Below are 13,322 nucleotides of genomic sequence, written 5' to 3'. Positions count from 1 at the left end.
TTCAAGTCATACCTCCGCAATCGTTCAAAGAACTTCCTTAGGTCAGTAAAATGATCTGAACTCCTCCGAGATTTGATAATGACATCGTCCACGTAGACTTCGATCTCCTTATGAATCATATCATGGAACAAAGTAGTCATGGCCCTCATGTAGGTCGCACCAGCATTCTTGAGGCCAAATGGCATTACTCGGTAGCAATACACTCCCCATGGAGTGGTAAACGCCGTTTTCTCTGCATCATACTCATGCAACAAAATCTGATGATATCCTGCAAAGCAATCGACAAATGAATGCAACTCATGTTTTGCATAGTTATCGATGAGTATGTGGATGTTCGGAAGAGGGAAATCATCCTTAGGACTAGCTTTGTTGAGATCCCGATAATCCACACATATCCTGATTTTTCCATCCTTCTTTGGGACGGGCACAATGTTGGCCAACCAGGAAGGATAGGTTGTAACCCTCACAATATTTGCTTCAATCTGCTTGGTGACTTCCTCTTTGATCGTCAAACTCAAATCGGGCTTGAACTTTCTTGGCTTTTGCTTGATCGGCGGGCGGGTGGGATCAGTTGTAGTCTATGAGAGACGATGTCGGTGCTCAGCCCGGGCATGTCGTCGTAGGACCAAGCAAATACGTCAACATACCGCTTAAGCAATTCCAACAGTTCCTGCTTCCGTTCGGCTTCTAAGTGTATGCTGATCCGAGTTTCCTTCACTGTTTCGTCGTCTCCCAAGTTAACTATCTCAGTTTTATCCAAGTTCGGCTTCTTTTGATTCTCGAGTTGCTCGATCTCTTGCGGAAGATTCTCAGGCATCATGTTTTTGTTGTATTCCTCGTAATCTTGTTCGTCGCTTGTACTTTGCTCAATGGTTTCGTTACATGTCATAGTCATAGAACGAATATTTTTACTAGTTTGAGTGCTGAAAAAGAAAGGCGAATATAAGTAAGATATGCTATTTTAACAGAAAAAATAAAAAATGCATTTTTATTAAAGAAAGGCAAGTATAAGTAAGATATGCTATTTTAATAGAAAAATAAAAATGCATTTTCATTAAAGAAGCATTCAAGGCTTTTAAAGAAAAAGGCAGATGACAAAAGAGCACAGGCATGATTCAAGCCTCAATTGATCATGCTATTTTGTAAACAAACTACAATTCCACACTACCAAGACTCCCGGCGAACCAAGAATGGGCTGACAGTCCAATTCTGCAAGATCTCTCCTGGTTCGGCATCACGAATGGTCGGTGTCTCGACATCTGCTTCAGTTTCCCCGCAATGCTCCTCAACCATTGTCACGAACAGGTTCCCCATTCCTTCTATGATATCTTCATCGACCTCTGGCACAATCATCTGACCCTGGACAGGAACTTGTTCTGGCACAAAAACCCTCTTGGTGCCGCTAGTTTCTCCAAACATAGGATCATACCCGAGCCCAAAAGTACCCTTCTGTTGCTTCAGTTGTATTGGTTCAATTATGCCATTAGATTTCGGGCCTAACCCAGACTTTGGCTGGTAACCGTACTTCAACATCTCTGACGCTACCATCTTTGCTGCGCTTGGCATCTTTATTTCATCAGATCCCGCTATTTCCCCTATTTTCACAGCTTGCATGATTTCTACAGCATGAAAGGTGGCTGCATCTAATTCTCCCATTTCTTCAATAACCTGAATAGAGCGTTCGAAATAAACGGGGTGACTAAGTTCCCCCTGAACTACGATTTGCTCCCAGCCCCATTCGAATTTCAAACACTGATGCAAAGTGGAAGGAACGGCTCCAGCCATATGGACCCATAGCCTTCCTAACAACAAATTGTAAGTTGATGATATGTCCATCACTTGAAAAAGGATCGGGAATTCCACGGGCCTGACCTGCAACTGTAGACAGATTTCTCCAATGACACCCCTTTGTGTCCCGTCAAAGGCTCGGACCTTCATACGGCTTTCTTTCATTTCTCTCGTGTCCATCTTCAAACTTCTCAGGGTGTTGAGAGGGCAAATGTTACACCCTGAACCTCCATCGACAAGTACCCTAGATACAAACTTATCTCCGCACCTCACGGTGATGTGAAGTGCCTTGTTGTGTTCTGTTCCTTCTGGTGGAAGCTCATCATCGCGGAAAGAAATCTTGCTTACTTCGACCATCTGCCCGATTGCTGCGGCCAGCGTTTCACTCGTCGTCTCATTCGATATGCTGACTCCACTCAATACCTTAACTAAAGCGTCCCTGTGGGCTTCAGAACTCATCAACAAAGACATAATCGATATTTGGGCAGGTGTCTTCTTCAACTGTTCCCCAACTGAATAACCTTTGGTCTGCATCTTCTTCCAGAATTCTGCTGCCTCGGTATCAGTAATGTTTCTCCTTTGATGGTGCTCTTTGCCTGAACTTCCTTTGTTTAAATCCTCCGGGACATAACATCTCCCTGACCTTGTCATTCCATGGGCGACTGCAGTTTCCATCATTTTAGCCTTCCCTTTCGATTGATAGTCCCATGGGACTGCCCTGGAATCATAATCGTGCTTACTTGCTACAACAGTGGTCACCACGGATTTTGGTTGGTATGTCTGGACAACTACTGGCGCCCTCAATTGTACTGTGATGATGGGAGCAGTTGGGGATGTTACGACAAATGACTCTGTGTTTCCAACGGGCACAATGATTCCCTCCAAGTCATATTCCTCATCAAATGATATCATATTAACTGCCTGGTTTCCATGATTTGGTAGTGGGTTGTTGTTCACATTCGGGGGTGCTGTTGTGCATTGAATTGCTCCACTCCTGATCAAAGCTTCGACCTAATTTTTCAAACCAAAGCATTCCTCGGTGTCATGTCCTTGAATTCCCGAGTGATATGCGCAACGTTTGTTCCCATCAAAGTTTCGAGGAATTGGGTTCGGAATTCTTCCTTCGATTGGTTGCAACAATCCTGCTATTCTCAATCTTTCAAATAACTGGGCTAAAGGTTCGGCTATAGGGGTGTAGGTTCGGGTATTTCTGACTTCGGGGGTTGGGCGAGGTCTTGGGGCATATAGTGGTCTATTTTGGTGGATGGGTGCTTGGATAGGGGTGTAAGGTCTTGGAAGATTTGGGTAAGTGGGGGCTCGTGGTGGGTTGTAATGTGGTTGGGCGTTATAAGCTGGGTATGAGACATAAGGGGCATGAGCAAAGATTTGGGGGTTTGTGGGGTATGGGCGAGATGACTCTCCTCGCCGGCAGTAAGGCGTGATATTGGATATGTCCTCCTTATTTTTCTTAATTCCGCTAATGGAACCTGACTGTACGGCTTTTCTTGCGGCTTGTAGCGCGGCCATTGATTGAATCTTTCTAGACTTGATTCCTTTCTCCAAAAAGTCTCCCATTTTGACCAAATCTGTGAACTTTTGGCCCATTGATCCCATCATCTTTTCAAAGTAGATGCCTTCCTGAGCTCGAATGAAATACTTGCTGAGCTCGCTTTTGTCCAATGGGGGCATAACTCGGGCAGCCTCAATTCTCCAACGTCTTGCGTAATCCTGGAATGATTCGGTCGCCTTCTTCTGTATGTTGCTCAGAGAAAATCTGTCCGGTGTGATCTCAGTGTTAAATCCGAAGCGATTCATGAAATCCCCAGCCATATCTTGCCAGTCGCTCCATTTGCGAGGATCTTGGCGAGTATACCAAGTGAGCGCCTCTCCTGACAAGCTTCTAATAAACAATTTCATCCTCAATTTCTCGTTCCTTCCCACCCCTACTAACTTGTCGCAGTAGGCCCTTAAATGCGCATGAGGATCACCTGTCCCGTCAAAAATATCAAACTTAGGGGGTTTGTAACCTACTGGCATGCCAATATCCGGGTGTATGCACAGATCATCATAATCCAAACTCTCACTTCCCCGCGTGACTCGCATGTTCCTCATTTCTTTCCTTAGACTGTGCAGCTGGTTCATGATTGATTCGTCTTCTCCTATCTTGGCATTTCTTTCCATTTCTGCATATTGATCCACCTCGATCGGGACCCTGACTGTGACAAGAGCGGTAAAGGTTGGAGCCCCGGCTGCATATACCGGTGGCACATGTTGCTCGTAAGAAGTGTCAACGTGTGCCGCTGGTATGTGCTGTACGGTGGGGTAAGTAGGTGGAGTAGCAGTTTGGGTTGATAGTGGGTTTTGTAGAGTATGGGTGTAGTCAGGGACGTAAGGGGTTTGTTTAGGCAAATTTGGTACATTTGCTGGAGTGACTGGAGGTAGGTTAGAAAAAGAAAGGGGTATCGGAGGTGGGCGTGTAGATGGAGGAAAGTGTTCAGGAACCGGCGAATCCAAAGATGGAAAGTGAGGTGGGTTTGGGAAAGCAGTCACAGTGAGATGGGTCAGGTCCCGAACTTGGCGCAGCTCTCCTCTTAGTTCGTCAAGTTGTAGCTTTAGCAAGGCGATCTCTTCTTCATCGTTCAGATTGATCCTCTCTCTTGAGCTTTCTGGGTTTTCACTTGTTATGGTAAGATTAGCAGTTGGGTTGACTTCGTTGGTGATAGTCATTTTTCCCTTAGATCTCAAATTGTAGTGTGACTCGGCCAGTTTGAAGATCGACACAAATCAACCTCTGTTGGGGGATAAAAGTAAAATGAAGACAATTTGGAAAACAAAAGTTAGTCCGGGAGGCTTTTAGAAAGAGTAGAGTAACACATTTGATCACATAATTACGCCAAGTCGACGTGCAAACAAGTGTGTCCTAATTGTGGAGCCTCTTTTTGCCAGAGGTAAGCCTACGTTACACACAAGTTGATGATGATGATCCTTTTCGACACATTTTGTGATTTTTTAGAACAAACATAACTTCCATTCCAAAAAAGGTAGCTCAAGTGCTTACAAGGATAGGCCTATGGCAGTTTGAAATGAGGGAACACAAAAGGGGGTGGCCATAAAGGCATACAAGAGGAATGGGTCGATGGAAATTAAAAAATGAAAGGGCGGCCACAAGGGCGTACAAAGGGATTAGGCCATACGACACTCTTTTGGGATGTAAATAAAACAAAAAAAAGGGGGAAAGAAAAATAGTCTAGGGCCATGTCGGTCCGTCATTGTCATCCCTATCATATGCTGGATCATAATCAGGCCCTGGGTCGTACTCAGGTTCTTCCTCTGTGTCTGTCCAACCTGCCTCTGGATCATACTCAGGTCCTTCCTCTATACCATGTACTGTAGGTCTGTGCTCTGACTGCACTTCCATATCCTCCTTGGAAGGTCCGGCCGGAGTATACTCGGGTGATTTCTCAGGCTCTATCTCTATTGCAAGGTCACGTTCTGCATCCCACTCTGGATCTTCCTCCGGATCCTCCTCCATTGGTTCATCTGACTCCGCCGGGTCCTCCTCTTCTACCAACTGTATCAAATGGTTTACTGAACCCAGAACTACCTTCCTGTACATGTCATTGTTGACGTTCATGAGGGGCAGTACCTCAACTGTAAGCCAGTCGGCTACATCATAGTCTGTGAACCCGTCGAATCCGTCTTCGGTCGGTAGAAGTGCCAGGGCTCCCACATTATACCAGGCATAATACTCGGGTGTGCACCAACTCTCGTTTCCCATACCAATCGTGATCATGTTCAACCATTCTCTTTGTAGGTTTCTTACTCGTGCCATGGGAACCAACCTATCATAGTTACCTTCATGCAATGCCATGCGGGACCAGACTGGCACATCCTGTGTGACTCCAAACTGTCTCAAGACTCTGAGGGGCGCGTATGGCTGAATCCCCTCCAACCCGATTAGCTCGATGAAATATAGATTTGCAGTTCTCACCAAAGGTCTCCCCGACAGCCAGGGGTATTTCCACTGAACAGCATCTCCCGTGAGCTGTACTAAGAATGTGTACCACTCTTCTGCTCCTGTAGGTCCATGCCAGTACCTCATTCTTTCCGTATGGCTCTGAATTCTGCTACGAGCATCTATGCAATAATCCATGATAGGGGGGCGAGTATAGAAGTGTTCCACGGCCCATAACTGCAGCAAGAGATTACAGCCCTCAAAACAGTTATGCCCTCTTGAACAGGCCGATAGAGCTCGAAGCATTTCCGCGAGAATCATAGGGACCAATGTCAATTCATCCGGTCCCGAGAAGATATTCATAACAGGTGGCAAAAGGTTGATATTGATTCGGTAGGCTCTCTTCGGGAAGACCAAGATTCCCAACAAGGCTATGGCGAAGACTTGTGGCCGCATTTTCTCCCACCTTCCGCGGTCGCATGCGAACTCACCCTGATGTCGCTCAAAGCTTTCTCGACGCCCAAATCTCTGAAACAGAAAGTCGAACTTCACTCTATCATTTTCCACGTTCCTCAGGACCGGGTAGACATTAAATCCCAAAATGTGCAAGAATTTCTCTCCCGATATGAAGGATGGTAGCACCGGCATTCTCCCCTCAAATGGCAAGTCGGTGAATCCACAGATTTCCTCTAGAGTAGGGGTCATCTCGAAATCTAAAAAATTGAAGGTTACACTGGCGGGATCCCAAAATTCTATCAGCAGCTTGGTGAAAGTTTTGTTGGCTTGGATACCTATTAGCGACATCAATGACCCCAGGTGTTGCTTGACTTCCACCCCGTGTGCCACTCTTATGTTCCTCCACCAAGTTTGCAGGTCGTGAGGAGGTGAGACTATCATTTGAATGTTTGGTACGTTTTGGTTGATTTCCATCTAAAAAAGAAGGGTAAAGGTTATGATAAGTATTGTTTGTTAAAAAAAATCATCTTGTGTCTTTTAAGGATCATTTCATCAATTCACATAAAGGGTTATGTCATTCAGGTTTCGAACCTTTTGACAAAAGGGTGGATTCCTAATTTGCAGGGACAATACCTTGGATTGTCCTGCCTAAGGTGTATGCAGCATGACCTATTTTTTCTAGAATAAGATTTTTTCCTAAAAAGTTCGGAGTGGGACTGAATGTCTGCGAGAAGGTAAGTAGTAAACTACCGCACCGACTCTGAAACTAGAGAATCCAAAGAAGGGGTGGAGGTGTGTCAGACAACACCTCGCGTGAACCACAGTGTGTGTAAGTGTACGGCCAAAGACTCGATAGAAAGTGCAATGACATTATAAGGAAAGCGGCAAACAAATAGTGTTTTCTCAAACAAATAAGGAGCACAAGTTTGGCTTTGGCTTGCGTCCTTTCAAATATAGCAATGTAGTAACTCAAAAATAATAGGCGATAAAATAAATAAACAAACATCCCTCGAGTATCTACTTCTTAAACTAAGTCTACTAAAGTCAAAACCTATGGTATGTCCCCAGCAGAGTCGCCATTCTGTCATGCCCTATTTTTAACGGGTTAAAACTAGTACACAACTTATGACTATGTTTCCTCTGGTTTTACAAATTTTCAGAGTCGCCACCTAATTTTAGGAAATATTAGGAAACCATAAAAAGTAAACTCCATTTTTTAGTCTTTGAAACCTGTGAGATTCTAGGTAAGGGTTTTATTTACCCCGAGGGGAAGGGGTTAAGCATCCCTCAGAGCCTATCCAAGGACAGTCTTTAAACTTAGTTTAATTAATACTAGAGGGGGATTATTTATCTATTTATTATTTATTATCACCTTTTTTAAAATTGTAGAAAAGAAACTACTCTCTCAAAACTATTTATATAAAAAAAAGGGAGAGGGGGGGTTAAGGTAATTATAACTATGTGAGTAAATGCAGATATCTAAAAGCAGTACTTAACGCTAATGTATGAAAAAAATATATATATGTACGACATTTATTCTATACAAGAATAGTATGTATAATATAGAATAAGAAGATATATTTTTTATAAGAAAATAACTTATATATGTGATATGTCATGGGTAAAAAAATAGTTATTGATGACGTGATAGTACTACATAGATGCATATAATGTAAAGACGACCAAGGGAATTAATAAAGTAGTATATGTATGATAAAAAATAAAAAATAATAGTATGTGGGTATACTCATTGCAAAGAAAAGTAATTAAGACAAGATGTAAAATTATACATATTAGGAATATATATATTGTTTTCAAAAGAGTACGTATGCATATTTTAGAAGATGAGGTATAATACGATTGTTGTATATAATGTATACTAAAGATAAGTATTTACAATATAATGTACATACGTATGTATGTGATGAGAAAATGATTAAAGATATTTAAAGTAAGAATGGTATACATACATGTAAAATATGATCTTTGTATATAAAGTAGAGTATATACCTTGTAGTTCTTGAAAATACTTGAACCACTATACTTGGATCCTAATATGATTTCCTTGTATTAAACTTGCAAAATTTTAGCCTGCTCATGTTAGCATTAAATAAAAATGATTGCCCATGAAATATGCATCTTACCCTTTTGAAACCCCTATTTGGATCTCTAATTTTTGTTAAAATGGATTTAAATAGAAACATTAGTTAACTTTTTAAAGAAAAAAAAAATCAGCCTTATCTATTAGTTAGAAATGTTTACAACCTGTGAAATACGCAAAGTTAAAGGGACGTTTGTCACTTCTTTATCCTAAGCTATCCTAAAACCAAGATTTATATCTAAGGAGAAGTGGCCAATGACAAGGCTCGGCCATTCACGAGTTCACAAACAAGCAAGAAACAAAATACTACAAATACAAACCCATAAAAGATGTTAGTCAAAGGGTGCGAAAAACATATAGTAATACAAAAGATATAAAATTTTAAGAGAGGAAGAGGGACGTGGATTCTTTTGACGCGGAAGTAGGGAACGGCTAGACACGAGCAAATAAATCTGCTGCTGACTGCTCCTATGACCTGGGCAGAATTAGAGTTGAGCCACAACTCCAACAAACTCCCATGGTGTTCATGTAAAAGGAAAGAAAAGAAAAGGATTAGGTGCAAATCTCGATGATATCAGTAACAACAACAAAAAAAAAAAAAAAAAGTTAACTGAACGTCATATAATCTAGAAGGAAGCGTACAATCATAAGAACTTGGAAACAAATACTTCTAAATAAGAGATGAATTCAATTAGTAACCTCAAATAAATTAAACAAATCTGGTGCGCTTCCTTTAACTTTTGAAGCATGGAGCTACGATATTATACCAGTCACTAATGTTATGCAGCAAACAAACTTAAATGCTCAAGTAAGAACAACTCATAAATCTTCGTATGGTTTGGTAAGGTACACCAAAAATTATCTAGTTATAGTAGTTCAAGAGGAAAAAATACAACCAGAATGCTAACAAGGAATTTAAAGTCTGAACTTCAAAGAAGTTGTTAAAGAGTTAATCATATTCTGGAAAAAATTCTTAACCAAACAAAACTCTTAACAGCCTTTGTAGCCTTAAAAACTCTCAATGGTAATTTTTAACATACTTTACAAGCCCCATGTTATTAGCCAACTTCCAAAAAAAATATTTAGAAAAATAAACAGTCTTCAACAAACTCGACAAATTTTGAATCCTTGTAATTTGTTATCTCGAAAAGGGCTTGCTAACAATAAAAACAAAAAAAAACTAAGCATACAGTTTGTTTTAAAAATAGACAAACCAGATTTACCAACACGTTGTTCCTCCCATAAAACCGACAATAACAATCCTAGCGACTTGAATAGAACAAAACCAAAGAGGATGGTTCAGATCACAGACATGGTGTTTGACAGGAACTATTTATTGTTTCATAACAAAATCTCACATTTTATCTTACGACACAGCGTAACACTAATTCAGGATAAGTCTTTTCAGACTCAGGTAATACATAACAATTTATATGCTTTGATATTCTTTGTCAAAAAAGGATACATGAGAAAACAAAACAATGACCAAGCTTCAAACAAATTTTCCATGATCTGTTCTTATACACTTAAATAGCAGACAACCTACTGCCCTATAATGCATTTCTGTTTTCCATATTACAAAATCTCAAACTGGATCATTTGAACATTATACGAAGCAAAGCTTTTAGACATAAAGCCCAAACGTACTGCACAAGCAATCATAGAATGTAAATCTAGAACGCGCCTTCACTATTTGTGAGGATTTAGCTAAAAAGATATGCTACTAAGTTAAAAGACTTTCCAAAATCTTATAGTAGTGATTTTCAAACAAGCAGTAACGAGATGACAAAACTCACAACAAATCTACTCGAAATTTCAACATGAACCAATTAACACATACCTAGCACAAGGAAGATTTTAAAACCAATCTTGACATTCTTACTACTTTGTGACATTTATATTTCAATATTGCAACATTTCAGAATCCATACAAACACTTGTTTAGATGCAGGTTTACATCCTAAAGGGTTAGCAATTTGGCTTTTGAAACTCACAACTTGCGCCAAAATCTTTATGTACTGTTTTCTCCTAGAATTATGATAAAAATAGTCCCTCCAGATTAATGGATGGAGTTTTAAAAAAAAAAAAAAAGACAATAGGATGCTGGTATGTTTGAGAAGTTAGACTGCCATTTTTTGCCAAAGTGTTGTTAGCTCATCTCAACCATTCTAATAACAAACAGAAGACAAGCAGGTTCAAACGAACATAACTGAATAAATAATAAGAAACATCACTACGTTTTCTTTTTAGTTTGATAACCCAAAAATGAAATGTAAGACGAGGATGAAGATGATTACTAACTTAATTAGCCATATAACAAGAGCAACTCGCAAAATAGAGAAATTAGCCAAACGACGAAGTCAGACACAGATTTGACGAATTTAATTTTCACGAATCGGTAAATTTTCCTTTCAAGACAAGTAACTTTTCCCTATTCAAAACAGCAAGTTTTTTTTTTTAAATCAAAATAGTATCCTTTTCTCTAATCAAAATAGTAACCTTTTTCTCCTATCAAAACAGTAACTTTTTGACCAGAAAACAGTAACTTTCTTTTTCGGAACAAATGTAGCTTTCTAACGTATAAAGCATATTTAGTTAACTATGAAAAACTTCAGAAAATCAATAAACAAGAGTCATCTTAAGTTAAGAAGGTCTCATGGACATGGCAAAGAAAAGAGATGACAGATACACACAAAATATTCTTCTCGTTATGGACCTGCAATAATCTATTATCTCATTAACTAAGCTATGACCTCAACTACAAACATGGTAAAATAATATGCTAAATCATGGCTTTCCATGGTCACGAAACAAAACACACATTCACATTTTTATATCTAACGAGCACGATGTATGCTAGTAGAGGAAAGACAGAGTCTCTTGATAATTTATTCGAACATTCTATTTCTTTAAAACAACTTGAAGACTAGGCTATTTACAACATGTCAAAAAAAATATAACTGGCGACATATTCTTGCATCTCAACACACTCAAAATTCCAAATTTCGAAGAGTAGAGCTGGCAAGGAAAACAATAACCTCTTCTAAGCAATGAAGTAAAAGATTTACAAGCAATAACGTTACCCCAACGTCAGCGAGTTTCGATTAGTTCAAACTTGTGCAAATCAGTAGTTTCCTTCAGAAACGTCGTAATTCCTTTGCTTTAAGTTTTACATACTGATCTTTCATCAAAATAACGAGAAGCAGATTCTAACACCCTTTAAACAGAAAACTAAAGAAGGAAACAAGATTTACAGGTTCTAATTATACACTTAAAACAGAAAATAAATGAACGACGATAACATCCAAGCAACTAGATATTTATCTAAGAACTGAAATGAGAAGAAATTTAGGTCGATTACTGACCTTCTCCGGGACAGCGAACTGAGGCTATTGTAGTTGTCGAATCTCCGAATCCGCTTGAAGTGGTATTTGCTCAGCCAAGAACTAAAAGGAGGGATTTCGACAATCAAAACTTAGAGCGACAATCGAAACTTAGAGTAAAAAATAAGTTTTTTTTTTCTGAGAAAACCAAGTTTTTAGCCGAGGGAATTTTATGATGGAAAACTTGAAAAAAAATAACAGGGATCTTTTTGTGGTTCTTCCCCCTCTTCTCAAACAGCCCATGGAGGCTGGTATTTATAGCCAAAGTCTTAGGAGTTTCAACAGCTTGTTCATGAGGCTTTTGCCTTGGAATTTCAGATTAAAGGGAGGGAAATTCTGATATTTCAAAAAGATGAAATGATGAAGAAAAGTGACGGATTCTCACCTTTTTTAGAGGTGAAGTGAAAGGAAAGAGCTGTTGGGGCCAAAAATCCGAAAGTTTTCTCAGCAAACCGAACTCTGAAGATGGGGTGAGGCTGTTATCCATCGAATCATCCTTGTATTCACAAGATTCTCACATTTGCCCTTTTTGGAAGTTGAACAAGCTAGTTTGCAGAGTATTAATGGCTCTATAATCTCGTAGAGAGGGTGAGGGGACTGAAGAGACGTGATGGTGGTGGCGTCAAGGATGGCTTTTGTACGCTGGTCCGTCGATGGAACCGGCGGTGATGGGAGATGGCGTCGTTTGGTTAGGGTTGTTCGTTTGAAGAGGAGTGTAGGGATTTGGTTAGGGCTGTTAGGTTTTGATTAGAGTAGAAATAGTTAGGGGTTTTAATTTAGGTGTTGGGCCGGGTAGGTGGATGTTGGGCTGAGGGGTTATGGGCTGCTGATTTTTGTTAAAGGGAGAAGGGAATTGGCCCAATATTATGTAGATGAATTAATCATCCTAATTCCTTTTCATTTTGAACTAATTAAAATATGTTTCTTTGTCCTAATTAATTCTCAAAAATTGTGTACATATGAAAATTATAATACAAGTAATTTAATATACGTATTTAGTTAAAAATAGAATAAACGATGATCAACATAGTAATAAATAGGATTAAAGAAAAAATGCCAACGCCAATATTGATATAGGAATATCAACACTATTTTTTGAGTGATTTAATTGTAAAGAATGATGTTTAGTCCTTTTAAATTATAAAATATGATGTTTGGTCATTTTTAAGAAACAATAAAAATGATCATAAATTAGAGAAATAACATCTCGAAAATTAGTGTAATAATGAAAGAAAATATTCCAAACTCATTTTGGGGTATTTTCAGGACTGAGAAGCATAGTGAAATTAATTAAACGAAAAAGGAGGGCCAAAATTGGTGTCAACAACAGTCATCGTGGGTCAAATTTCCCCGGTGTGGTTCTTCTATGCGGTTTAGGGAACCTTAAATGGTCGTCCCTTCGTTATGTTGAATTGGGCCTGTATCAACATGTGTTATACTATGGTTGCCTGCGAGTGGCTTGTTGATGATCTTGAATTCATGATTGAAAGACTTAACTACAATAAACAACATAACGAGTTGAAATTGATTTATTTCTTCTTTAACCGTTTTCATTAATGGTGTTACTAAGTTTGGTGATTTATTCTATCTATGAATTTAAACTGTTTTTATTGACACCGTTTTACTGATCCTTATTATA

At 39.4% G+C, this 13,322-nt stretch overlaps 1 protein-coding gene across 3 annotated transcripts; it reads right to left on the bottom strand.

Moving 5' to 3' along the window:
- Nucleotides 1-580: 580 nt before the first annotated feature.
- On the bottom strand, nt 581-12,428 carry LOC132635913 (uncharacterized). Of its 3 annotated transcripts, none has more exons than XM_060352516.1 (3): nt 12,069-12,428; nt 11,666-11,746; nt 581-6,673 (listed from the first exon to the last, which is right to left on the bottom strand). In XM_060352516.1, the coding sequence occupies exon 3, from the start codon at nt 4,513-4,515 to the stop codon at nt 2,800-2,802; it is 1,716 nt and encodes a 571-aa protein (XP_060208499.1). In that variant the 5' UTR covers nt 4,516-6,673; nt 11,666-11,746; nt 12,069-12,428; the 3' UTR covers nt 581-2,799. The 3 variants fall into 2 exon arrangements, with proteins under 3 accessions (XP_060208499.1, XP_060208501.1, XP_060208500.1); XM_060352517.1 differs by having other exon boundaries at nt 591-6,673.
- Nucleotides 12,429-13,322: the final 894 nt, after the last annotated feature.

This window comes from Lycium barbarum, chromosome 4, assembly GCF_019175385.1.
Source record: "Lycium barbarum isolate Lr01 chromosome 4, ASM1917538v2, whole genome shotgun sequence".
Classification (NCBI taxonomy): Eukaryota; Viridiplantae; Streptophyta; class Magnoliopsida; order Solanales; family Solanaceae; genus Lycium; species Lycium barbarum.
Note: the sequence above shows the minus strand (reverse complement) of the source record. Positions and strands in the feature narration are given on the sequence as shown.